Source organism: Phalacrocorax carbo, chromosome 23, assembly GCF_963921805.1.
Source record: "Phalacrocorax carbo chromosome 23, bPhaCar2.1, whole genome shotgun sequence".
Taxonomy (NCBI): Eukaryota; Metazoa; Chordata; class Aves; order Suliformes; family Phalacrocoracidae; genus Phalacrocorax; species Phalacrocorax carbo.
In genome coordinates, this window is record NC_087535.1 from 4,306,284 (window position 1) to 4,330,668 (window position 24,385).

Below are 24,385 nucleotides of genomic sequence, written 5' to 3' on the forward strand. Positions count from 1 at the left end.
TGGAATTTCATTTGTTTTAATAAGAAACTTCAGCTTACAAAAAACAAGGTGTAAAAAGAGTAAAGATTTACAAAAGAAATCATAAAAACATGATTTATATTTCACACCCAAAAGACAAAGGAACGAGCCCAGTCGTGGGCTGTAAGCAGGACCCATCAGCTACTCATTCAAAGGGAAAACAAAACCGTGACAAGCCCTAGGTAAACTCTAACCCCCAGCAGGTTTCCTGGGTGATGTCCGGATGAGATAAAGCTGGGATGACTGTAAAGGAACGATGACTGTGTGGGAAGCAGCAGCCATGTGGTGTTGCATAGCGTTTTAGTGCCCTGGACTGAGGCTGCATCTTGCCAGTACCAACTTTAAAGCGCAGCTGTGGGTGGTGAAGCTGTTCGGGGGACAGTGAAAGCACCACGCGAGGCTGACGTGGGAGCCGCGGCTGTGATTTACTCCCATACGTCACACGAAAGCTCCTCTGAGATGCCGTTTGTGGAGCAGAGTAACTTCCCAGCCCTGAGCGTTACGGCAGTAGGACTGCAACATGGCTTCAGATTCTTTGGACGGTTCCGCACGGGTTTTTAATTAGACATTCTTCTGAAGTAGCGCTACCTCTGCGTTTTGTGACTGAGAACTGCCCCCTCACCTGCCCCAGAGAGAAATTCATTCCACTACCGACACAGATTCTTAAAAATCCTGTTTTCAAAGCAGGTATTTTAACATCCTGTAAAGAAATGAATTTCTTTTGAAGTACAGATAATCCAAGTTATGCAGAAACAGTTTCTGCAGGGAAAGGGGATTAATTAGAACATTAAGTCATTTAATAGTTAATCTTAGTTTTTGATTTAGAACACACTAATCCCCTCCCGAGGCCTGGGTTCAGGCAGGGGGCAGTTCGTGCAGTTAAGTACATAAGGCTGCCGTAGGTGACTTACTGGGTGTTGTCTTAATGAACCCTGACTAAAATGAAAGCTGCCGAACCCGCCTGTGATTAGGAGCGGTGCCTCTAGTGCGCCTGCACCGAGCCGCCAGACAGCTGGACAGATTGCCAGTAATTAATGGGATTCTCCTGTCGCTGGGGCCTGGGAGTGTCCTTGAAGCACAGGCGGTCTCATTCATGAGCACAGCATGGCATACATCAGCTTAAGTCATTAGTGACGTACGTACCAGAAACTTGAAGCAGAAACTGGAGGCTGTTCTGACTTAAAACCCCCACAGAAGTCACTGAAAAAAAATACATTGGGAAACCCACCCAAGCTGCAGCCTGGCTCCTCACCCAGGAACAGCATCTCACTCCTGTTTTCACACGGGCTGCCGGGAGAGCTCATATTGAGGGAAAACTGCTCGTCTTCTCTCCAGCCTCTGCCAACAGCACCCTTCCAGCAACCTTAACTTAGAGCGGGATTAATTTTTTTTAAAGTGCTGAAGATTAGCTTTAATTCTGCCCTTACTCAAGTCAAGAGTGAAGCTTCCAGGGCATTAGCAGAAGCAGGGTCTGCACGGCAGCATCCTGCCCAAGCCCATCGCACCTTAAGGGAGCTCGTGTGGGCAGCGCTCCTTGGAGAAGCCGTTTGACGTTTCTAAGCTGCGTTTAAGTTTGTTTTATGGAAAGGCAGACCTGTAAAAAAAAATCCTACTGGAAACAAACATATCCATTTGTTCCTGTCCTGTAAACTGCTCATTAGATGTATAGAAGGCTGTGGCTTGAAGAGTTTGCGATTGCTTAACCAAAGCTGAAGTTAAACAGGGGAAAACAGGATCTAGTTCTCTTTTGTGTGGGCTCCAGGTTGCCAGTGGTAAGTTACTGTAGTTGGCACATCTGATAAACTAGGCAGAAACTTGGTTTTCACATGGAAATATGTGGTTCTTCTTGTAGCAGTAGGAAATAGCCTTAAGGGCCAGGCCTACTTACGTCATTTAATTAACGTAAGGAGAGTGAAGATGACACTTGCTATGAAAACACTGTTCCTAAATCAGAGGTGTGGAGTTAGTTAGGCAGCCAAACACTGCGCTGTGTGAAAGAGGAGGAGCCTGACAGGGGTTATCCTAATTTCTCGGCTACCGATTCCATCCAGCGGTGCTCCAGGAGCTTGCGGTGACACTATTCACGTGCAAAGCTCTAGCCTGGCCCTGCTATCGTAACCTTGCCTAGCCACCAACGCCGCACACATTCGTACTAATGCAGTTGTAGCAGTACAAATTATCCCCATGGTACAGATACGGTTAGCTAAGGAAATAAGGCTAGCCTAAGTACTTTACACTTAACCCTGCCCACGTTGAAGGGATGTGGTTGTTCCTCTTTAGCAGGAGCAACACCGAGAAGCCCCACGTTCCCACACAGACACGCTCTCACAGAAAGCGGCTGTAAAGCAGGAACAGAAACAAGAGGAGGGCTTCACTCCAGATTCCACCAAGTCCTAGTTTGACAAGTCCATGGCACAGCACTTCAGCATGGGAAAAAAACCAAACAAATTCACCACCTGCCACCTCTATTGGAAGGATGTTATCAAAACCAAAAATTACGAATCAAATTAGGTAAAATCATCAACTGTATCATCTCCTTTCTCGCCTCCTGTTATGCAAAGCATTTACAGTGATGTTGCGGGCTTTCAGTAGGTAGCTCCTTTCTAAAACTTGTGAATTTGGGACACTGTTCCTTAAGAACTGTAATATCTAATGGAAAAGCACCATTTGTTTCGCCCATATGAGCCTACTGACCAGAGAAAGTCTGTGCCGCAAAACAGTAGGAGCTTGCTGCTAATGAGACTGTGTTTGGGCTTGGTGAACGTCTCTGCCTGCAAAACACGCAACCTTGCAAGACGCAAGGTCCCCTTATCAGATGCTTCCTGTCTTTCCTAAACTTAGAGCAGTCATTGCTGTGGTTGGATTGGCTTTCTTTTTACTGGTTGTTCCATTCATCCCAACTCCTTCCCTACCCCCAGCCTGCACAAAATCAGTAGTACGGCCGTTGAAGAAGAGCCCGAAGGGTGCAGCACTTTGCTGTAACCGCAATGCATTCTGTACCGTGCACAAGCTTCAGAACAACAAACAGTTAATGGTGGTTAAAGTCAGTCACGGGCCCATCGGGCTGGTCTTTTTTTTCCCCTTCCTCCTCTACCCCCTGCCCTTTGGAGGTGTACATTGCAAAGCTCATTTTTAAGACTTAAGAACTCTTTTGAAAATATTTTGGCCCAGTATCGTTTAAGCAAGCAGAGCCCATACACGCAAAATATAGATCAGTACAACAGAAGGAACAGCCTTAAGGCATACCCCTAAAATCAACTCGGACAAGTAATCACTAGTTGGTGCAGGTAACTAACTTCTGATCAATTAAGCAGGGGCTTACAAATTTAGAATTGCTAGAATGCTTCACATTTCCATCTGCAGTAAACGGGTATCAATATTAATGTAATAGATGGCAAAAAACCCACTGAATTGCGGTTTAATATTCCCACAGGCAATCAATTCTCAACCTAAGTCCATCCAATCGAATCTCAAACCTGCTGAAGGGATCAGAGGCACACAAAAAGGCAGTGTTCAGAGCTGGAGCTTGGATTTTACTCTTTACTTGCAAGAAGGGACACTCGGCCACCTTATGCAACTCTATTGCATATTAAATTTATGCACGCATTGCCACTGAATCCTTTTGCTCACGTGTGGAAGTATTTGCTAGGCCACTAAGAAGAAACCTGGGCAAACGCTGCCCTGACAATGGGAACCGTATTTTGTTCTTTTCTAAACCAGCAATTGTCATTAGGTTTGTACCAGAAAGTGTTTCCCAAACCTACAGCTACCCCACCAAAAACCCCACTGGAGGTTTTAATCCTTGCTCTGTGCTACATGCTCTGACAGATGTCAACTTACTGACCTGACTGGGAGGGCCTGGATGACATAAGAAAATCTAAGAAGCCAAATCTAATCTGTCTTTGAACAAGCTGTTATTTGAGTTATTACAAATACAGAGATTTCAAACATGTAATGCTGAAATACTAGCTTCTGAGCTTGCTGGTAAACTTAATTCACATACAGCTATGAAATGCAAAAATGTCAGTGAGAGAATACACAAATCTGCTTCTTCAGTCAGGAGGGGGGAATTCATGACTTATTTCTCAACGTTTCTGTCCCATGCAAAATGTTATTGGATACAAGGCACCAGATCTAAGGAATCTTACAAAATTAGTTCACAAAACTGTATTGGCAGGTAAAACAAATCTCCTTGTCTCTTGCTTACGTAGTTCTCATTCTGCAACACCATTTTCTTCCGCTGGAGCTCATCCCGGGGTAATCTGGCAAGAGCCAGAAGTTTCATTAGTTTCTCTCAATGGGATGCAATTAAGCATATTCAGGCCTGGGGATGTTACAATCAATAAAAGAGTTTCTATATTACCACCATGACAATTTTTATGCTAGAAGCCTTGCCTTCTAAAAGCAAAAACCCCTCCCGATAGCGAGTCCATAGGACACACTGAATGCTTTTACCATTTCCAATTCTATTCTTACACTCAAAAACCATTTGGAAGTCCCTAAGTAAGTGGGGGTGGTACTGTCACTCAGAAAAGTTTGACGTCAAGCATTTAATACGCATTATTCCATTTGCTGCCTCACATTAACAACTTCAAAGCCAGACCAGAGAACTGTTCTGGTCAGAATTAATGGGGGAAAAAAATTGGCTTTTCAGTGCTTTGCAGAGAAACTGTTTTTGCAGCATGCATAGTTTAACTTGGGAACGCGGACAGTAAAGTGATAGCATAAAGGCAAATTTATGTAATTGACTTGCTGGTGGAATAAAGTTAGCTAAAATAAAGTGTTTTCCAACAACTGCAGCAGATGCTGTATCATACCTGGCCATGAATACATTAAGATTCTTCATTTTAAAAATGAAAAATTAAGGAACGCTGATCTATTTAGAAGTTGCACGCATAAGGATGTGCTGGGAACAGTTCTGTCCCAAAGGCTGCACACTCACGCGGCTGACGCTCTGCCAGCATGCAGTGCCTTCCGATGCCTTCAGATAAGAACCTGCAAGGTGCAGAGAACCTCACGCTTGCTCTGAGCATCCCTCAAGGCAACTGACTCCTTGCTACAAGACAGGAATCCCAGCACACAGAGAAACCAATTCTGCTGCCAGGTGTACCAAAATAATGGCTTTTATGTTGCAGCCACTGAGCTTGCAACTCACGACTATGACCGCTGAACTCTGCGCACGAGTTCAGTCACATCACCTGCCTGTGTATTTGCAAAAGCAGAGCCCAAACCTGTAATTATTCTCAATACGCATCAGCATGTTAGCAGGGTTTGAAGCCACACCATTAAAGGAGGGGCAAAATTTGCTTTACAGATACCCTTTGTCAGGCATGCGCTTAAGCGGGCTTCACTGTCACTGCAAGTAGTATTTTGATCTTACTGATGCAGAGAGGTAACTTCCAATCAGAATTTCTGGCAAACAGGACACTATAAAACAGTGTCCACCATGGAGGGAGCACTGGGCTATGCTCATATAAAGAAGCCTGCAGTAGACAAATATAAACCAAACAGCATAAAAAATGCTATACGCTATCGCTTCCAAATAAAAGCTAAATATTACAGAAACCTCACAGTGTTGGAAAAAGCAAGTTTTTTTACTTTGAAGTATAATTCATTCTTTCCCTATCAGGGCAATCGTTTTTCTGACTGCAGTATCTCCACATCTCAGCACAACTAGGCTAACGTCACATGGAGAGGCCACTGATGTCAAAAGATGTCACCAGTAAAAGCTACAAAATCTGCTCGGGCAACCAGATGCCGCAATGGCTACAGGTAGGCTCCCAGCTCCCCACTCCCCTCTGCAACCCACTCGATTTGCGTGACAACCGTATTACCACCTGAATTCATATATTAATGAAAACACTCAGTCAAAAGATGAGTGTTCAGAGCGAAGAGTCTCGGCTCACTGCAGAAACAACTAATGCTGCGTTACGGTTTGCCTTTCTATTGAATTTTTATATAAACAGGGCCAGCATGGCTAGGGGACTCAGAAAGTGAATGCACCATAGTAAACCACGACTGTCACTTAGGAGAGTATAATCCTCTTAAAGGCTGGACAGGCCTAGAAGGACAGATGCATGAGAAAAATATGTTCTCCTTTCCACCTCTTAGATTAAAAAGGCAATGTTAAGCACTATTTTTCCTTTAATTTTCCTTTTGAGACACAGAGTCTTCACAGAGCATAAGTTTTACTCTAAAAAGAATCCATCATTTATCTGATAATCTCAAAAGCTTGATTTTGATTCTTTCAGGAATGTCAGCTTCTACCTGTGCTGAAGTTAACTCTGCTTCCCCTGCTGTCAGCAGAAAGAAATCCTTCCAGACCCTGCTACATTTAGGAACCAAACCTAAAACTTTTTAATCAGTTCCCATAGGACTGTTCTGAACCGTCTTACGTCCAAAAAAACAACAGCATATGATCTCAAAGTTACACCCAATTGTCAAAAAGACAGGTTTTGTAGGCTCAGAAACCAGCATGTTGCTCAGACATACAAGAAATGGGAACCTTTAAGGGCAGAGGAGACCTCGGTCCAACAAAATAGAAGTTTCTTGTTTGCTGAAGCGATTAACGGCAGCCGAAGTGAGAGAGACCAATTTGCCCATAGGACAGGAGATTAAAAGTCACAGTAGCGGCAGTGAAAAAAGAGAGGACTAGTATTTGGGAAGCTTACCTCCTCACCCCCTGCAACAACAACGCAGGATTGTCAGTGTGTGTCTGCGGGGCAAATGCTGACAATAAGAGGAGAAGAGGGAGGAAGAGGAACACGCTTTCAGAACTTCTCTGCCCGAAAATGGAACCAGTTGTTTTGAAGGACCTAATATTTTAGATTACTTCACCTTTAACCACTTAAAAAAAAAAACCCAAACCCTCAAGATTGAAGGACATCGTATGTCTTTGCAGTTACATATTCAGATTTGATTAAAACATGAAACGTGAACAGCCAAACCCCAAATTATAAAAACACCTGAGGTGCAACTGTAGGCGGAGAAGTGACCATAAATAGTCAACTAAGGCCCTGTGTTTCTCACAGAATTCTAAAATCAAGATGATTACAGATACAGACATTTTTATAACCTTTCAGACTCAGTATGGAATTTGAGATTTAACTACATTCTGTCCCTTCATGTCCCAGCAGAAATAAAGACTTCACAGGTGAATTCTGCGCACTACACCTGTGCAACCTCACCGCCTGCGGTTAGTCTGGGCCTCGTGTGACAACCACAATTAATGAGTATTTCCATTACAGAAGCAATAACAGAAGCTAGCTCTGTCTCCCACCCTCGTGGTACTACCACCACCCCGCTCCCCTGAGGAAAACAAGCCACACTTGTAAAAGTGCTAGTTTGCCAGTGTAAGATGCCTCCACGCTTCTGCTGTCACAGCTGTGCAAGCCAGGGCTTAGACTTCTTTATAATCCTGATGACAAAGTTATGCCAGCAGAAGCCTGTAGCACAGGCTTTGTTTTTGCTGCCACTGTAAACAGATATGACACACAGGTGCATTCCTGTATTATTACAGGGTTTTGTGTTTTTACAACAGTTCTGTTTTGTGTTTAAAAACCACATTCCTAGTGGATTTAGCTGCCAATTCAGTTCAGCCCAGAGAATAAGCCATCAAGTGTGCACACAGCCCCAGTAATGCTGAGAAAAACAGCTGTTGACAAAGCTTGCCAGCCGCAGGTTTGCCCTCAACCGATGGCAAAGAAATTGATATCACAGAGATAGCTGAGGCCTGGGGGAATATTTTCTCTGGTAGAAGAATGTTAAACATTTCTCCAGCAAGAACGGCTCTCAGGGCAGGCAACTCCACCTATCCAACAACTGGCTAAATAAATGCCTGGGTGACTGTGTGATTCAAACCCTGGAAACGTGAATGGTGATTAAAGGGGAGGGTACTATACCTGTTCCTTCTGGAGTTTTATCAGCATTACTAGGTACTGAAGGTTTTTGAAGCCAGTTGAATGCTTCTATTTCCTGGTTTTGCTCATTTGTTACACGCCTTACAGAATTCCTTTTTGATATGAGATGAATGATATACAGCATCAAGCTTTCTCATTTTGTTTTGTGAGCATAATTTAACAACAAGATGCTTTAAAAATGAGATTCTGACTACAATCTTATGCGTCAGAATTGCACAGCTCCATATGCTTTTCCAGACCCTGGGCGGCAAACGTCATGATCTGATTCTCTTCCTGCAGCGAGCCTTTTTTTTTCCTACAAAGAGGAAAGATGTGACGCCAATGGTTTTAATAAAAAACAAAAACAAAAAACCCGAACAAAAACCCAAACTGAGACTGCTGATTGAGTTACAGAGCTCCCCATCACGGGAATGTCAGTCTTCGGTCCTTATCGCTATTTTTGGATGGCACCTGAGCTTGGAGTTGTTTTTCTGAGATTCTTGCTTTGTCCTGCACTGTTCTTTGAGTGTAAAAAAGAATGTAGGCCTGGGTTTTGCACACCTCCTCCACGCTACATACATTCAGTTTGGAGTCATTGCAGTGGACCCAAAAACCTAGGAATCAAAGTGAGAAAGAGGGCATCAGTACAGGAAACATAATTCCTTCTGAATGCATTTTGGAACTGGTCATAGGAAACATCCACAGAGAAAAAGGGCAGCGTAGGAGAAAAGGCATGCCTATCATTTTCTCTACAGATGCTTTGAAAAGCAGTTTCTAATCTGGAAAACATTTTGATCGTCTCTGTGTTGTTAAAAGAGCTTAAAAATACCAAATGATAATTTAACCAATTGCATATTATAGCCCAAAAACTCTATTAGGAAAAGAAAAATCCCCTGGAGACAGCCAATTTGTACCTCTTTCTCCACAAGTCAGAAGCCAGAGTCAATACTAATTCAGCTGCAGAAAGAGACTGATGGAAATTCACAAAAACCCTGCGGATGTTATTCATGAATAGTTCCTGTCCGGTTTCAAAACACTTTCTGTTTATCTCATCATCCCAAGGACACTGAGAAAAGACACCCAGCTGGAGCAGCTCCATGGAGTTACATCGCATGAGAAAATGAAGCATTCATGCTGTTAACAGCAAGCAATAAAAGGCATCCCGAAGGGCCGCAAAGCAAAGAGCAGCAATCTGTGGCTTTATGCAAAAATTTAAAAAAAAACTTTAAAAAAAAAGAAAAAAAAAAGGAAAAAGAAGAAAAAAAACAAGAAAAAACCCACCTCATGCTACTAGCAATACATTCTGGGAAACAAACTACCGAATGTCAGGAAACTTGATTCCAAACAGCTTTGACCATAAAGCTTTACAACACACTATGTCCATGGAATAACACATGAGTTTTTTGAATCTGTTTCCCCGCAATAAGGCACACGCACCTCCCTCTGTGTTGTAGCAATATGCTGTGTAGTGTCCTGAGCCAAACCCTTTCCCGTGATGCATCACCACAGCGGAGAGGTCATAGACAAAGGTCTCTTTGTCAAGAGAGGAGAGAGAGTCCCTGCAGCAGTAAGGTTCCATGTTTAATACCTGGTCAAAGAGGACATGGACCCCAATCTTCTCACGGTGATTACGTTCAGACCACCTGCAAACACAAGGGCATGAATCAAAGACTCGGGATCCTGCTTCCGCAGTGGTACAGGGCTGCAGGGAGATGCACACAAAAGCAGCCACTGCTACACAACTCCGAGGAGCTTTCTGTGCTAGGGTCAAGTAGGCGTCGTATCATTTTTAACTTCTGTTGTCACTTCAGCATCTACTACAGTCATCTTTTGCACACAGCTCATTCTGACATTGATGCCCATTTGTTCTAGTAAGGATATTGTAGAGATTTGCAACTGCCAAACAGCTGCTCTGACAGTCAAACAGCATTAAAAAACCTCAGTTATATAAATATAAAAACCACACACCTCAATGGCCTGTGCTAACCATGTTAGAAACTTTCCATAATGTTTTGAACTTCGCTGTATTTTATTCTACAGGTAAATACATAATATTGGCATTTAACTATCGCTGGCTTCCATCTTCAACAAATCTTTCACTCAGCTGAGCAGTTCATCCATCCCTCAGCCACCCTTTCAAGTTGCCTGCAAACTCAAACACCGCTGAGTACAATTCAAGGAAATCACTATTTATATTTACAAAACATTACATTGTGTGTTTAGTAGAAAACATGCTACCAACAGGCTACCGATTGTGTCCTAAGCAGCACTCAGAGGGTCTCACACACCTGGTTCGGGTAAAATGTTGATACACGTGTATTTCCCAGAATGCGAGAGAGGTTATGGGCCCACACTTACCACTTCTTTCCAAAAAGAGAGAGGCAAGTCGCTTGCCTGACCCCGTGCAGTGTGGCCCACTCACCTGAATCGTTTAAGGTGCAGTCGGAGGACCTGAGGTAGTCTGTAGATCATTAACTGCTTTTTAGCTTCACTCAGAACAAGAGGTTTTGGAGAAGACTTTCGCCGTTTGCCTTCCAAAAAAAAAAAAAAAAAAAAAAAAAAAGAAAAAACCAAGGCAAAAACTGTTAGGATGTAATCAATTTTCAGAAGGGGAAAAGAGCACATTCTGAACTCTTTTTCTTCCAGAAGCAGTAGTCCAGCTCACATATGCTCAGGATGGACGTGCAGGCAAGCATTTCTTATGAACTCCTTCACAGAGCAGGAACTTCTCTAGGATCAAAACTCACACGTTTAAAAATACTTAAACTTCTCCACTTTTATGATGCTCACAATCGCACAACCAGTTACCACCTTCAAGCCGCTCACGCTGACATTTTGCTCTGAGAAATACACCAGAAATACTGGGAGCGCGCTAGTGCCAAAGACGCCGAGGGCTGTAGCAGTTTCAACAGGTGAACTACCGGCATACAAATAACGCTATTTGACATGGTATTCTGTCTGCTACTTCGATCCTCTTATACCACTAGAATAAGGCTTGTAGTAGCAAGCTGACTAGCTCAAGAATATTAATACAAGTCTGAGGAAAATGCTTCCAGCAAGGTTCCACCTCTCGCAGGGTTTCTGCCTGCCCAAGAACGGAAAACAACCTCTGAAGCAAAACTGGAGAAGCAGGAAAAAGGTTCCTCTTCCCAGTGATTACTCTTTCCAGGACACTGAACGTACGACTATATGAGGAAGAAGACAGGTGGCTTTCCGAGCTTCCAATAAGAAATGTACCTGTTAATTAGATTTCTGCACCTCACTGCACCAGTTCAGAACAGATGGGTTGCTCCTCCTCCGTCGCGTCTGACAAGCAGCATCCCCAATAGTTTTTTGGCACCTAGACGCAGGCTGGTTGCCTTTCCCTGACTTTTTTTCAGCTGGTTAATGTTTCCTTAGCCACTTAATTCTGAAGTAACTGTTAAAATTCAGGCTTTTCCAAAGAATCAAAGAAAACAGAGTTAAGATGAAGCTGCACCCATCCATACTGACACTTTGTGAACGTTATTTGTGAATCAGAATCTGTTCAAATTCTGTTTGGCTTTGTTTCAAGAAAATCTAGTCAACAATTATTTCCTAACGCTTTGTGAAGATGTTTGGTAACAGATTTGCAAGTTGATAGAGAACAGATTTCTAAAAATACGTGCTACTTCAGCTGCTTAGTTGCAATGTAAGTCAAATTATTGGCATTTCCCTCCCAAGGGGATGAGCGTTTGCCATAAATACCTGCATGAAAAAAATTTCAAATCCAGCTTATCAGAGTAGCTGAGCTGCATGATTATACACAAGGCTAAAATTATTTTCAGGCGCATAATGACCTTACACTCAGAACTACTACAGGGAAGCAGAAGTCATCTTCTTGCTGAGCACAGCAAAACACATGCATTCATATAACAGGTAATACATTAACCTGAGACTCCCAGAATAATGTCAGTTCATTGCCTCTTGACAAAATGCCTATGGAGAGATGGAAACTCTAACCTGGCGGCAGACCTTGAGAACTCTGCATTTGTGATTTCTGGTTAAAGGATTCAGTCAAGAACAAGCAGCATATAGATGACTTGTTACAAAAGCTTCCCTGCCAGGCAGAGATGAGAAAACCATGGGGAGGGGATAAGGTTCCTTTTTTTGTCTCTAAATCCAACCCCCTTCCCCCCAAAAAATTATTGAAGTTGACTTCCCCTTCCCCTCCAACACAAGCAGCAAGAGCAGTTCTGAACAGGGTCGTGTTAAGCCCTTAGTAAATTGTGCTGCTGAGTGGCAGAGAGGAGAGAAGAACGACATGTTGGTTCCAAAGTGGTGCCCAAAGGAGCAGAAGTTATCAACAGGGGGAAATAGAACAGCACAAGCAGCGAGGAAGAACACAGTTTTTATAAACATAGAGGCCACGATACAGCTTTTCAGACAGAGCACACATCAGAAAGACTACACTCGGAAAACGGATGGAGCTTCTAATGGCAAAAACATCAGCAGGATCCAACTTACTGTTGCACTGGTCGCACGCATATATCCTCCCTTCCAGAGCTTCGGTCTCGGTGAACTTGGCCAACATTTCTGTCAGCATGCACTCTGTCTGATTAACAGGGATGATCCCTTTCTCGATAGAGTGATAGCGCTCGGGGAATTCCAGGGAAAGATCCCAAAAGGGCTCAACGGTGTTGGATTTGTAGTTGCATGTTATGCAGGTGACCTGGGAATGAAATGTGTATACACAAAAAAGTTACGTACGTGTACACCCGCGGACTGGCATTTACATTCACATCTAAAAAGCAAGTTTATGCCCAAAAGGCTGGGCAGTTTCATGGACATAAAGACGATCTGTGAGTCAACAGGAACACTATTCATTTCCAGTCTGAAGCCTGTCACTCTTGAGCGGATAATTTAAAATACTTTCTCAATTCTCAAAAAAATTGAGACAATGTTCACCTTCATGGGGTTCCCTTCCTCAGATAAACACCATTACAGGTATAACACCAATTCACAGCTGGGTAACAAGCACCTTGGATCTGCTTTCTACTACAAAAAGTACACGTTAGCATTTATCATGCAGTCTTCCTTCCATATTTTCTCTACTTGCCTTGCGTATTTCAAAGTGTATAATTCCGTTAACGTTTCACCTGCTAACTAAACAAAAATTATTCAGGAAAGGACAAATTTCAGATGCACTTGTTTCCTTATGTCATCCCAGAGTATTATAAATAAGAACAGCAGCAAAGTTTTCAATTAAAACTCAGAGGCTGCAAGTGAGAACATGAGGAAGTAACAAAACCAGGTCTGGTAACGGATGCAGGTCTGCTCAGGCTGTGCATTCTTGTGAGAACCATCCACCAGAAACCGACTTCCAACCTTGCAGCTTCATGCACTGGAGGCACCAGTAACTTCAAGAGATGGATTCGTAGCTAGCAGATAGGGAAGGGAGTCTTCTGTGCGTAGAGGGGTTTGAAATGAAATACAGCACAGGTACACAAGCGTTACATACGTAGAATAAATAGCTCAGCAAGGTGTTTATAGTGTATCATAGTAGCAGATAAATTACACTGATCTGTGAGCATCTTCACGCTGCTAACAGAGACCTGCCACTGAATCTAGAGCACGCACCATCTTCCAGAGTCAAGAGGCAACTGAACAAAGAGCTTTTAGTTAAGTCCACAAGAAGTTCATGCACTGCAGAGCTGACTCAAATGAACCATGACTTCAAGCATCCTTTCCCTGAAAAACTGAAAGCTTTAACTTGAAAAATACACCTTTGAATCTTTAACGGCACCTAAGTTCTTACAAGTGGTAAGCTTAGTAAGACTGGCACTGAGAAGGACGATATAAATAGTTATGAGAACGCACTCATATAATACGCTTCATGGTCTGATCTTGCAAACCCTTCAGTGTCAAGTTATGCACACGTTTCAATTCTCCTGGAAAGCAAAGGTAGTTGAGGACATTAAAAAAGCACTGGGCTCTCAGGGTCTGCCTTGTGGGGAATAATATGTTTCAGACAAGGGAATGGCACAGGAATAAGAGACTGAGAATGATGACAGGCACTTTCAGCTCCTACAGAAACGTGTGTTAAACGTGCTCAGTATCTCAAGATGACTTTCATATGCCTGCAAAAAAAAAAAATTGTCACAGAGAGCTTATTCTTTATAGCACACGATGACTGTCCTCTCTGTCCTTCATCATCTTCTTTCTAGCCACAGAAAGAAAACCAGGAAGGGACAAAACAAATTACAACAACACTTTAAAAACACGGTAAAAACTTAAAACTAAGGGCTCAGAACTTCTGTACTTGTACAGATTTTATTCTGAAGCGGCAAAAGTCAATGGAACTTACAATACATGTGACAAGCATCAAAAATGCCTGACAACCTGCACAGCAACCCAGCAGATTTCTCTCTCGGGAGGCACTCCTAACCAATTCCTCGTACTTAGCCGGTGGTTCCTCAAGAAACAGAGCCTTTGCTCCTTGGTGTGAATGGCTCCACTTGATTTCTGTGCAAAAGTAGGTGCATACCTGACTAAGCAACTGCCCATGAAAAATGGTGTTCACCACCTTCAGGACCTGCTTGGTGAGCTTCCTCTGTGAGAAAGGAATAAGGATCCTGCGCTTCGTTCCTTCCGACTCCAACTCCTGCTGTACTTTATCCAGCAACTCGCAGAGAAATTCCTGAGCGTCCTGCTGATCATAACCTCGAAATGCCGGGATCAGACTCCACACAGAGTGCAGCATGGCAAAGGGCGACACGAGCGCCCACTTGCCAGACCACATCACTCTGAAGAGGGTGTGCAATTCGTGACAGAGGGAGATGTGCTTTGAACTTGGTTCCTTGGGTTGTATTAGTTCTAAACTCCTGCTTATTGAGGAGCCACCATTTAAGCCAGCTGGCAAGCTCTGTGTGCCGTATGATCCCACTTTGTCAGTCTTCCCTGACTCATTAGCAGCAGACCCATTTGCCAATTTGCCAGGCATCCTAGACTTCCCATTCACAGTTTTAGCTAAGAGTTCTTCTGTTTCACAGAGATCAAGTGTCAAAAAACATTCTCTAAATTTCTGGAGGTGACTTAGCACTTGCAGAATAGAATTCATGTAACATGTGTTTCCCAGGTTCCTTAGACCCGTTACCCCGGGAGTCATCAGAGGCTTACGCCGGATGGAATAAAACTGTTTGAATCTGCTGCTCTGCATCTGCCTTGAGGTAGGGGAAGCGGTCGCCACCTCCCTGAATTTCCTTGGAATCAAGTTCTCTCTGTGCACGTGAGACAACAGCCTTGCACTCTTCCTCGGAGGAGTGTTTGCCAGCTCCTCCAGGAGTTGTCTCTTCACCTCCTGCCGCCGCTGCCTAGCTGCCTCCTTCTTTTTCTCCAACTCCTCCAGTTCTTTCTTTTCTTTTAATTTTAGCTGGCCTCTAGAGCTCTTTTCAAACCAGGTCCGCAACGCCTTTGCAAGCAAGGACTGACGCCTGTGCCAGAGAGCTGTAAGCATCTGAGATTGTCCCTGAGGGCTCCTTTGATGACTGCACATGTCCTCTCCCAAAGCCATTGATCGCAATGTCCTGCCACTTCTCGTTGACGGATCATGTTTTTGACTTTTAATTGCTGACAGAGAACTTCTCAGCAATTTCAAATCACCCTCCGGGTTATCATTCAAGACATAATCTTCACAAAGGTAACAAAAGACATACAGATCATTAACTTCCATTGCCAATGGATGCCTGGTTTCTTCAAAGTGTTTAAGTGCATGCTCCTCGATGTACCTCCCACAGGCTACGTGGGAGCACTTCAGACAAGCCCAGATAGATTCAGTTGTCTGGCAGTCCACGCAGTGCCACTTCTGGGGGTTCAGGATAGAGTGGTCCTGGGCGAGTCGTAGCCGCCCAACATGTTTGCATCTATCCATGTCTTACAGAAGTCTTCGCTGCTTTGACCTTGGAAGGCAAAAAAAAAAAAAAACACAGAAAGAAAAAGGATCTTAGAGCCACTATACATATTTAAAATGATCTCTTTCGTAGCAGCTGTAAAGACCCATAAAAATACAGATGTCGCGTCTTGTCAATCCCAGCTACAGCCTCCCCTCAACCGACTACATTATTTCTGCGCACAGTTCTTTTAAAAGCAGTTTTTAGTACTAGTGAAAGATATTGGATTGACAAGGTCTACAGAATAAAACTGTCTGTCTACTAAGGATGGCCCAGACAGCTGCCAGCATGCCTTACCCAACCTGAATGGCTCGCTTCCAAGGAGAAAAAGATTAATTCAGTCCACACACACATTTGATCTTTAGCTGCCCTCTTGAAATTGATACATACAAAATGAATTTGGAATTGGAATGCATGTCATCAGGAACTAGACTGAGGTTACCAACTTCTCGCAGAAGCCACAAAAATATCAGGTAATTGTCATAACCAGAGCATTTGCAAGTCCGCAGGCTTTACATTCTACCCTTGAATCCTCTGATTTCCCACAGGCTCCCAAACATATTAATGTTTTAAAAAAAAAATCAGCAGGGGAAAAAAATGACATGTGTAACATCATGTTATAGTAAACCTAAAGGAACATCTGCATGTGTATATGTTTGCATGAGCATACATAAACAGAAAAAGCAACTGATTTACTAAATTACTATATTTAACTGAAGAGAAATCAAAGCAGGGATACTAGAAGGCACGAAAAGCTTTCACTCCATGTCCCAAGCCCATATGTTTTACAAAAGAAACTCAGCCATACAAAAAGCACAACTAAAACACCGCGTGCCAGTGCTGTGGTTTCTTTTGTACAGTCCCTCCAACGCTCTGATCCAACGGAAGGAGATGGGGGCATAGAAACAGCGCCCAGACCCACTCGCACGCCCTACTCACGGAGTCATGTTTAAATATCCTTTCCTCCGCGACGCAGCAACCAGGGCCCGGAACATCCCCATTTCAGCCGAAGGAGTCTTGGCGGTTCTTCGAGAATTTAATTACTGCTTAAGTCTTCATTGTGAGGCAGCACAGCTTCAAAGCCCTAGAGAGAGAATATTCTTGTGATGCACATAAACAAACTAAGAACGCTGGCAGGGTTGCTTCTGAACACGATTAATCCCCTCAGTGCAAGAGCTACTGCAGAGAACACATTTATTACAGAGAACAGAATTATCTGGAAGTCAAAGCATGAACACACCTAGGAACCTGAATACTTAGATGTTAAGAAACGTCACACGGAAGAGGCACTCTGGAATTCCATTTTTCTGCTTTCATTTTCTGATAATCTACAAATCTGCTGATCACATGTAGCCTCTTCATCCTAAGTCTTTTGTAGTGGATGACCCAACATATGGCAGAGAAAAAATGTGAGCAAAAAAACCTGAGCGAAAACACGCACCTCCTGTGATCACTTCAGTTTTGGCTTCTTCGATAACTTGGTGAAAGAAGGGAAGAGGAGATGGGGAAAAAGAAAAAAACCAAACCTATCCTGATTTAAATTTCTTTCTAGGTGATTTTTCAAATAAAAACAAAGTAATGAATAGTTGTCAAGTGCAAAAGGCAAGAAAATAAGAACTACAGAGGAAAGAAAAGTAGGAAAAACCTGAATTTTGCCAAAGGCAGAAAAGTCTGTAAACACGTATTTATTGTAATAATCCAAGAAAGACTAAATTAACTCACACATCTACGACTACAGCACTTCAATACGATGCAAAGCAGTGATAGGAGGGACAGCAATAATATGCACAAAGTAGTTACAGATGCCACAGAAAGTATCAGGTCTGGCATACAGAATATTCAGTTAAAAAAATCATTTTACGAGGGACAAAGTTTAACATAACGAAGGCCACGGCATGCTTCCCCAAAGCCTTCCGATAGGTGTCGAACAGTTGCCTTGGTTGGTATGCAGAAAACTTATCTGACCAGGCTAAGAAAACGTATTTTTAGTGGTCCCCAAATGAGGCAAATTTACTTTCATTGCTATCTTTTTCCAGTGACACCACCGCTAAAGATGGAATCTGTTAAAGAAAAATCAAAGCTCTTCTATTCTTTAACTCTTCTTGACTTTAGATTAAAGCACAAGTGGCCACTTCAGAATTCATCTCCACAGAGTGATTCTGCAGTGTCTAAATAACCGTTTTAGTTGTTTATTTAGAACAGTTCAAAAATCTGCTACACCTCTCCTTTGGGCTGCATTCATTCACTCATAAATCCTAGGACTGGGAAGGATGCTTTTGGAAATCCCACCTAAACAAAGGACTGATTTGGTCTCATCTTTCCAAGTTGGAAACATCCCTTCCCACTTTCCTCCCTGACCTTCCCCCCCACTCCCCTTTCTTCTTTATTTTTCCGCTCAGGTCTTGATAGAAAATTGTGGAATAATCCTGTCTAGCCTTGGTGAGACCAAGTGGCATAGATTCCAGCTTGAAAGAGTATAGACACTATGGTAACATTGACAGACTTCATTTACATAAAAGAATACTAATTATGTTGTATCATCAACATCTGTGATTCTGCTCACTGCCATATGCGACAGTGTTGGGAATTTAACCCTTGAGTCTCACCGGCATATCCGAGATTTGTACCGTCTAACAAAAAACGGGCCTTATAAATATGGTTTTCTAGAGACCCATTAAACAGCCACCAAGCGCCGTCCCTTACCAGCTCTGCAAGGTCTCAGGACACAATATTTTCAAAGAACGCTGAATTTATCCTCAATTTCCAAGGAAAAAGAAACAATGCTGATACGTTGCTTGTTTCAGCTGGGTAACAGGCTACAAGGAAATCAATCACACACCAGATACAGTGCATTAAAGAATCATGTTTAACAATGAAGTAGGCTGTCAGTATATAAATTACAAGCCTTTTGTCAACTGCTTTTGCTTTTCCTGTGTGGGCCAGCAAGATTTCCTGTTTGAAAAGGGAAAGCGATTTTAACAACACTGGTCAGTTAACAAAGCAGCTTTGTTACACCTTAATTTAGTAATTCTCAGCACAAAAGCATCTTTGATATTCATGCGATATTCCCCACCTGTTTCTCTTTAGGTATCTATGGATACTCCCCTCGCAAATCTAAGCCCTAATACCACGTACGTTCGGCTGCTCTGCAAGTTAGAAATAAGTGGTGTTTATTTAACCCGAGCCACTTAAATGGCATCTCTTTTCAACTTCCTCAAACAAGACCTGATTTTCATCGGTGTGGTTTTCATGTCGAAGCTGAGAAGGCAGAGCAGGCTGCCGGAGCATCTGCATTGCTCACGCCAGCGCGCAGTAGGCTCGCTTTCCACGCACCTGGCTGCTGCGCGAGCGGAGCGTGCACCGCACTTACGGACTTCTTCCTCACATTAAAGATGCCTCTTACTGACTCACATTTTTGATCTCTTCCATAAAAAAAAAAAAAAAAAAAAAAAGAATTAAAACTGGCACTCCCGCATGGTGCAACACGTACTACGGGCAGCTGGCGGGGCCATGGCTTCAGCCCTGCCACCCCACACGCAGGCAGCTACTGAACAAGTCATCGAAAGACATGCACACGACTAACAACAAAATTTGTTCTTCTCTTTTACATAGGTAAACAAATACCTTGCCACAGCCTACCAGCAAGAACAAAAAGAACACACCGACGGGAGAAATTACAAAGCGATGATTAAAGGAAAACTCGAAGATGAGTCAGAACTTGCAAACAGTTGCACAAGGGGAAAAACAAACCTTGCAAAGATTACAGAGCTGGAGCTATTTAAAATATTGCAACAACTAAATACAAATTTATGTGGTGGATGTGACAGCCTAAGAGAAGCCATGAGCAACAGGAGAGCTTAATGGTGGAGAATTAACACTTTGCCTTTTAAGGTCTTGGAAATGAACAGAACACTTCTCTTTGCAATTACAGAGTATCAGGTTTATTTCTTGGTTTTACAAATTTTTTCCGATCGAGGTAGAATTAATTTTCAGAAATATCTATAAACTTGTCCTTTCTCACCTACTTAGATCTTTTCTTTTCTAGGTAAGGGGTGAGGAAAGGAAAAGAGGGGAGGAGGAACAGCTTAATTACCCTGCATGGAGAGGAGGTACCAGAAGAAGCGTGGAGCTGCACTGCAATACAACTAAAGAGGAGTCAAAACTGAAATAAAATAGTAAAATAAAAGGAAAAGAAGGACCGTAGTTTACCCAGCTCTTCTTGGGCTACCAGCGATGTTCTAGAGACAATTTGAAAAATTCTCACCTTGCAAAGCACCTACAGTATTTAAACACTTGGGTCAAACCCTACTTTCTTTTCTTGCATGGCTCATAATCCTGGAAAAAGTTATGGCAAGATCCTGTAACAGCTTCAAGAACCTAACGCAGCCGAAACAATTTGGCTCTTGACCCTAAAAAAGTGTTAAAATAAAACACATGACTTTATTATGTTTCTTTGTACCATTGTTACACATTTGGAAACTGATTAAAGACATCTGCACAGATCTGTTGACACTAGCTACTTTCTTTTTCTAAATAAAGGTGCACAAAGCAAAACGAAAAGTTTAGGGATGAGGAAAGGTGCTGGATGTTTAGCCTTGGAAAGTAGGCGCATCTTTCATTTGTCCAAGAGTTGACTCCAGAACAAACCAGGGTCTTCAGTGCTGGCACCAACTCCTTTAGCTGCTGTCTGGAAATCACCTTTGAGGACAGGTGGGAAGCTCAGACTGAACGATCCTTTCACTCATCCATCCCTCTCCTGGGAGCGGCAAAAGTGAAACACAGCAGCATTTCACCAGTCCATCAGCAATTGGTACCGCATCAAATAAGGTACACTTGCTTGTTTCCCTCCCCCCCCCTTTCCATTTTGTTTTAGAACACCATAGGAAAAAAATATCCTTTGATATTCTTGGTTTCCATCAAAACTACATATCCTCCACAAATATACTGCATTTGATCAAACAGGTTTAAAAATCCTGGATGCAAAAAACCAAGCACTATCCTCTCTCTCCCCCAATAAACCATTTTTTTACAGGTAACTCTAGAGCAGAATTTCTGCAAATACTCAAAAATGCAAAAAGGAGATATCAGAGAGAATAGATATCTAAAAATTGCATACAACCACTCAAAAACTTTATTCCTCCGATTATTTTAACCTCCCCATTTCTAAGGAACCAATTATTCAACCAGATGTCTAATGAAAACATGTAATCTGAGCTGCGCGGAAGATGGTGAAAAAAAATTTCCTGCTCAAGACATTCATATTCCTCTGCTAGCAAGAGCTGGCCGTGTACGTACTCACAGCAAAACCCTGTATTTGCTTCTCAAAGCCACCACTTTTGCAAACAGAAAAACTCGTGTAATTGATATTGCATTACAGAAAAGGAATTGCTGCACGAAGGAACGGATGTCACCACCCCATCACCTGAGCCGGTATCCTCTGTCCTTACAAAGTCACTGCACGGTCCAGAACTACTCAACTCAGTACCCAGAGCAAGGAAAACACCCAGGAAAATGTGCAAGAAGCTCTTTTTGATTCTATTCCTCCAAAGAGCCATCAGATTGCCCAGGCAGGAATGTGTTTCTGCCTTTACTCCTCTAGTTTGAACCCTGCTGGTTTTAGACTTTCAAATTGCATCTCCAAAGAGAAACAACAGCCCTAGAGATTTTTTTCAATTATTCTGAAAGCATATTTTCTTGAAAATTGTGAGCTTTATATCCTACAGTTGCTGGATTCTCTCTACCCGGAATGACGTATTATCAAGTCAGTTACAGGCAAATTAACACAGCTGACAAAGGAAGGGAAAAAAAAAAGGAAAACACATGAAGAAGAGTTACAGATGATTCAGGACTCAGCATTTCTTCGAAAAGACAAGCAAAGCAATGAATTAAATAGCTACTGTAGATACATGAATAAACCACAATTGAAAAGACAGACAAATAGACAGGAGACAAGAGCTGTGACAGCAGAAGTGGCCACTGATCCCACCTCCCTCCTGGCCAGCCCACTCCTCGGACTTCAGCCTCCTTACCCAGCCGGAGTCCTGAAACACAGAAATCCTCCACCTGAACCCAAAGCTTACCAATTCTGAAACACCCCACCTGCACGTGCCTGGGAGGTGGCCGGTGTCCTGCAGGAGCCGTGACAAGCTCAAAGGACTTCAGCTGGTTTGTGTCGTAGAGGCGCTGGAGGACCCCCCACACCCCGCCACGCTGTTCGGCTCTGAAGCTATAATCACAAGGGAGCTTGACGAAAATGTGACTTTCCTGCCAAGTTCCACAGCGAGTTCTGTTTTATTAACTCCTTTAAGTTAATTATAACTATGTCAATGTTAAACTGTTTCTGGGAGCTCACACTGTGCTGTAAAAATTTGCTCTAGGCTCAAACCTGGAATCTCGGGAACCAGTTTTCAAAGAAAAATTCAGTCATTGAAAAAAAAAAAACCAAAAAAAGAAAAAACCCAAACCCCAAAGCTTTCAAAAGCATAAGGATTGAGAAAGTCCTATTTCCTGCACTGGCATTCTTGGTGGGAATAAGTAAAACTTCTGCAGGACTTAATTCTCTGAATCATCTTGGGAAGCTGAAGTTGGCGGATATTGGTCCGTATCCGATTTCAGAGTACAACAAGGAGCACAGATGACGTATTGAGTACAATTAGCTTCAAACATTTCATACTCCACAGCAAGAACAAAGCTTCAGGGGGCTCCAATTTGTCCCTAACACCAACCCACCTGCAAAAACTGGTCATCCTGCCTATGAAGTTCATATAGACTTTGAGGGAAAACTGAGAGAAGATAAGCATTTGCTTCACATTTTGCACCAGCTGACAGACTTGAATGTCCCAGACTTTCCAAATCAGAGACGTTAAGAACCCACTACCACAATGCACCAGACACAAAACCTGCCAGGCAGCTATGAGTAGCATAAATATATAAATATATAAAAAACCATTTACAGGTACTGTCTGCCAACAATCCAACTACCAACTTGATCACGCAAACTGCTAAAGCTGAATTCAACGCTGAGGGAACAGAGCCCTGGGGAAGAAGCAAGGATGAATAAACTTATCTTTTTCCTAAAACTCTAGAATTTTGAGTACTTTTAGAAAAAAGTTTCAATGTCTCTGAGACTGTTTAAAATATGACTGATATACTTAAATCTAAGTCCTCTCATAAACTGAAACGTGCTGTTATCCCGTCTATACTGATCACGACTTAAAAGAAAGTAGTGTTCCCCAGTCCCTATTCCAGGCTAGACAATGCCTGGAACAGATAAAATAACTCATCCTGCCTTTTTTAGTGTTACACTTATCATGCTTGGTGGACTGGTTTAGCTATTCTACCCAAAACGACCTTTCTGCAGACATACGCTCTCCTTACCAGAGAGGACTGCTGGCAAACTCTAAGAAATCAAAGTTAGAAAAACCACTGAAATCCTTTTATTTGGTTACAATAAAGTTATGACTAAACCAAAATACTTCACACTGCCTGTGTCCTCAAAGAGCAATAATTCATACTTTATAAAGGCCAACAAATAGTCACAAACGTGCATGTGTCTTCTATCCACATTCCTTCCCGATGAAGATCCTCTTAAACTAGAGACAGAGCAGCATTCACTAGGAACGGATCCGGCAGTTTACGGTTTGAAAATAATCATGGAAAAGCAAAGAGAAGGTGGATTTCTCCAGTTCACAAAGTATTTTAATACAGCCCTCCTTAGAAACTAGCTATTCTGTTATTTACACTGCCATTCAAATTCCCCAGCTATACAAGTTTAAACTTGAAAGCTTTTAAAATTTCAACTCTTTCATAGATGAAATATGAATATTTTTATTAAACTAAACTCACCCTGTTTCTCGTGCAGGGCAAGAAATTAATGAAAACAAGTGACTAAAACCTCAGGTAATGCTCCCAGCTACCTGTGTTTTCTATTTTCACCTTTTGAACTTAGCTTTAAGAATAGCTTTTCAACATGTAATACAACCAATACTATTTATTCTTTAAGGTCACCATAAAGCAAACAACAAAAAAAGATACATGCCCTACAGTTCCCTGAAAATGTGGGAAGTAACTATGAAATGATCCTGGATGTTAGAAAGCGTTATTAAAATGCTATACACTACTTAGCTCGTGGCTTTCTGAAAGTTAATGTTTCTCCATTTATTGCAACACAAAATCCCCCCCCCCCCCCTTTTTTTTTTTCCATAGGCTTCTGAGATTTTATTTTTGGTTTGGCTTTTTGAAGTGTTAATAAGCTGGGAAACACGATATGGATACGCTGTATAAAAGAGGCACTCACTTCACATTAAAACAATTCACAGTATTTCCTCTAGTCCTAGTGAACCAGTCCAAAAGGGAGAGAGTCAATGCAGTAATTCCACTGGTACTTACAGCCGTAGAAGCCCGAAGCGATTATAGCAAATACATACAATTTGACTTATCAGAATCAAACATGAAAAAATGTTTTGCATTAGGACAGCCTGAAAGTAGATGTTAACTGCGCAATAAAAAGTAATAATTTCACTTTATGAGTCAAGCAACCAGCTTTACAGAATCCATGAATTC

The 24,385-nt window shown here is 42.4% G+C and overlaps 1 protein-coding gene across 2 annotated transcripts in view; it reads right to left on the minus strand.

Moving 5' to 3' along the window:
• USP49 (ubiquitin specific peptidase 49) overlaps positions 1 to 24,385 on the minus strand; it is a 34,574-nt gene continuing 10,189 nt past the window's right edge. The window contains exons 2-7 of one of the 2 annotated variants that reach the window (XM_064471846.1): positions 16,763 to 16,907; positions 14,422 to 15,832; positions 12,402 to 12,606; positions 10,339 to 10,447; positions 9,354 to 9,559; positions 1 to 8,530 (exon numbers count right to left, since the gene is read on the minus strand). In XM_064471846.1, the coding sequence (XP_064327916.1) occupies positions 8,340 to 8,530; positions 9,354 to 9,559; positions 10,339 to 10,447; positions 12,402 to 12,606; positions 14,422 to 15,804 (2,094 nt within the window). In that variant the 5' untranslated portion in view covers positions 15,805 to 15,832; positions 16,763 to 16,907 and the 3' untranslated portion in view covers positions 1 to 8,339. The remainder of the gene's footprint in view (positions 8,531 to 9,353; positions 9,560 to 10,338; positions 10,448 to 12,401; positions 12,607 to 14,421; positions 15,833 to 16,762; positions 16,908 to 24,385) is intronic. The other variant, XM_064471848.1, reaches the window with a different exon arrangement.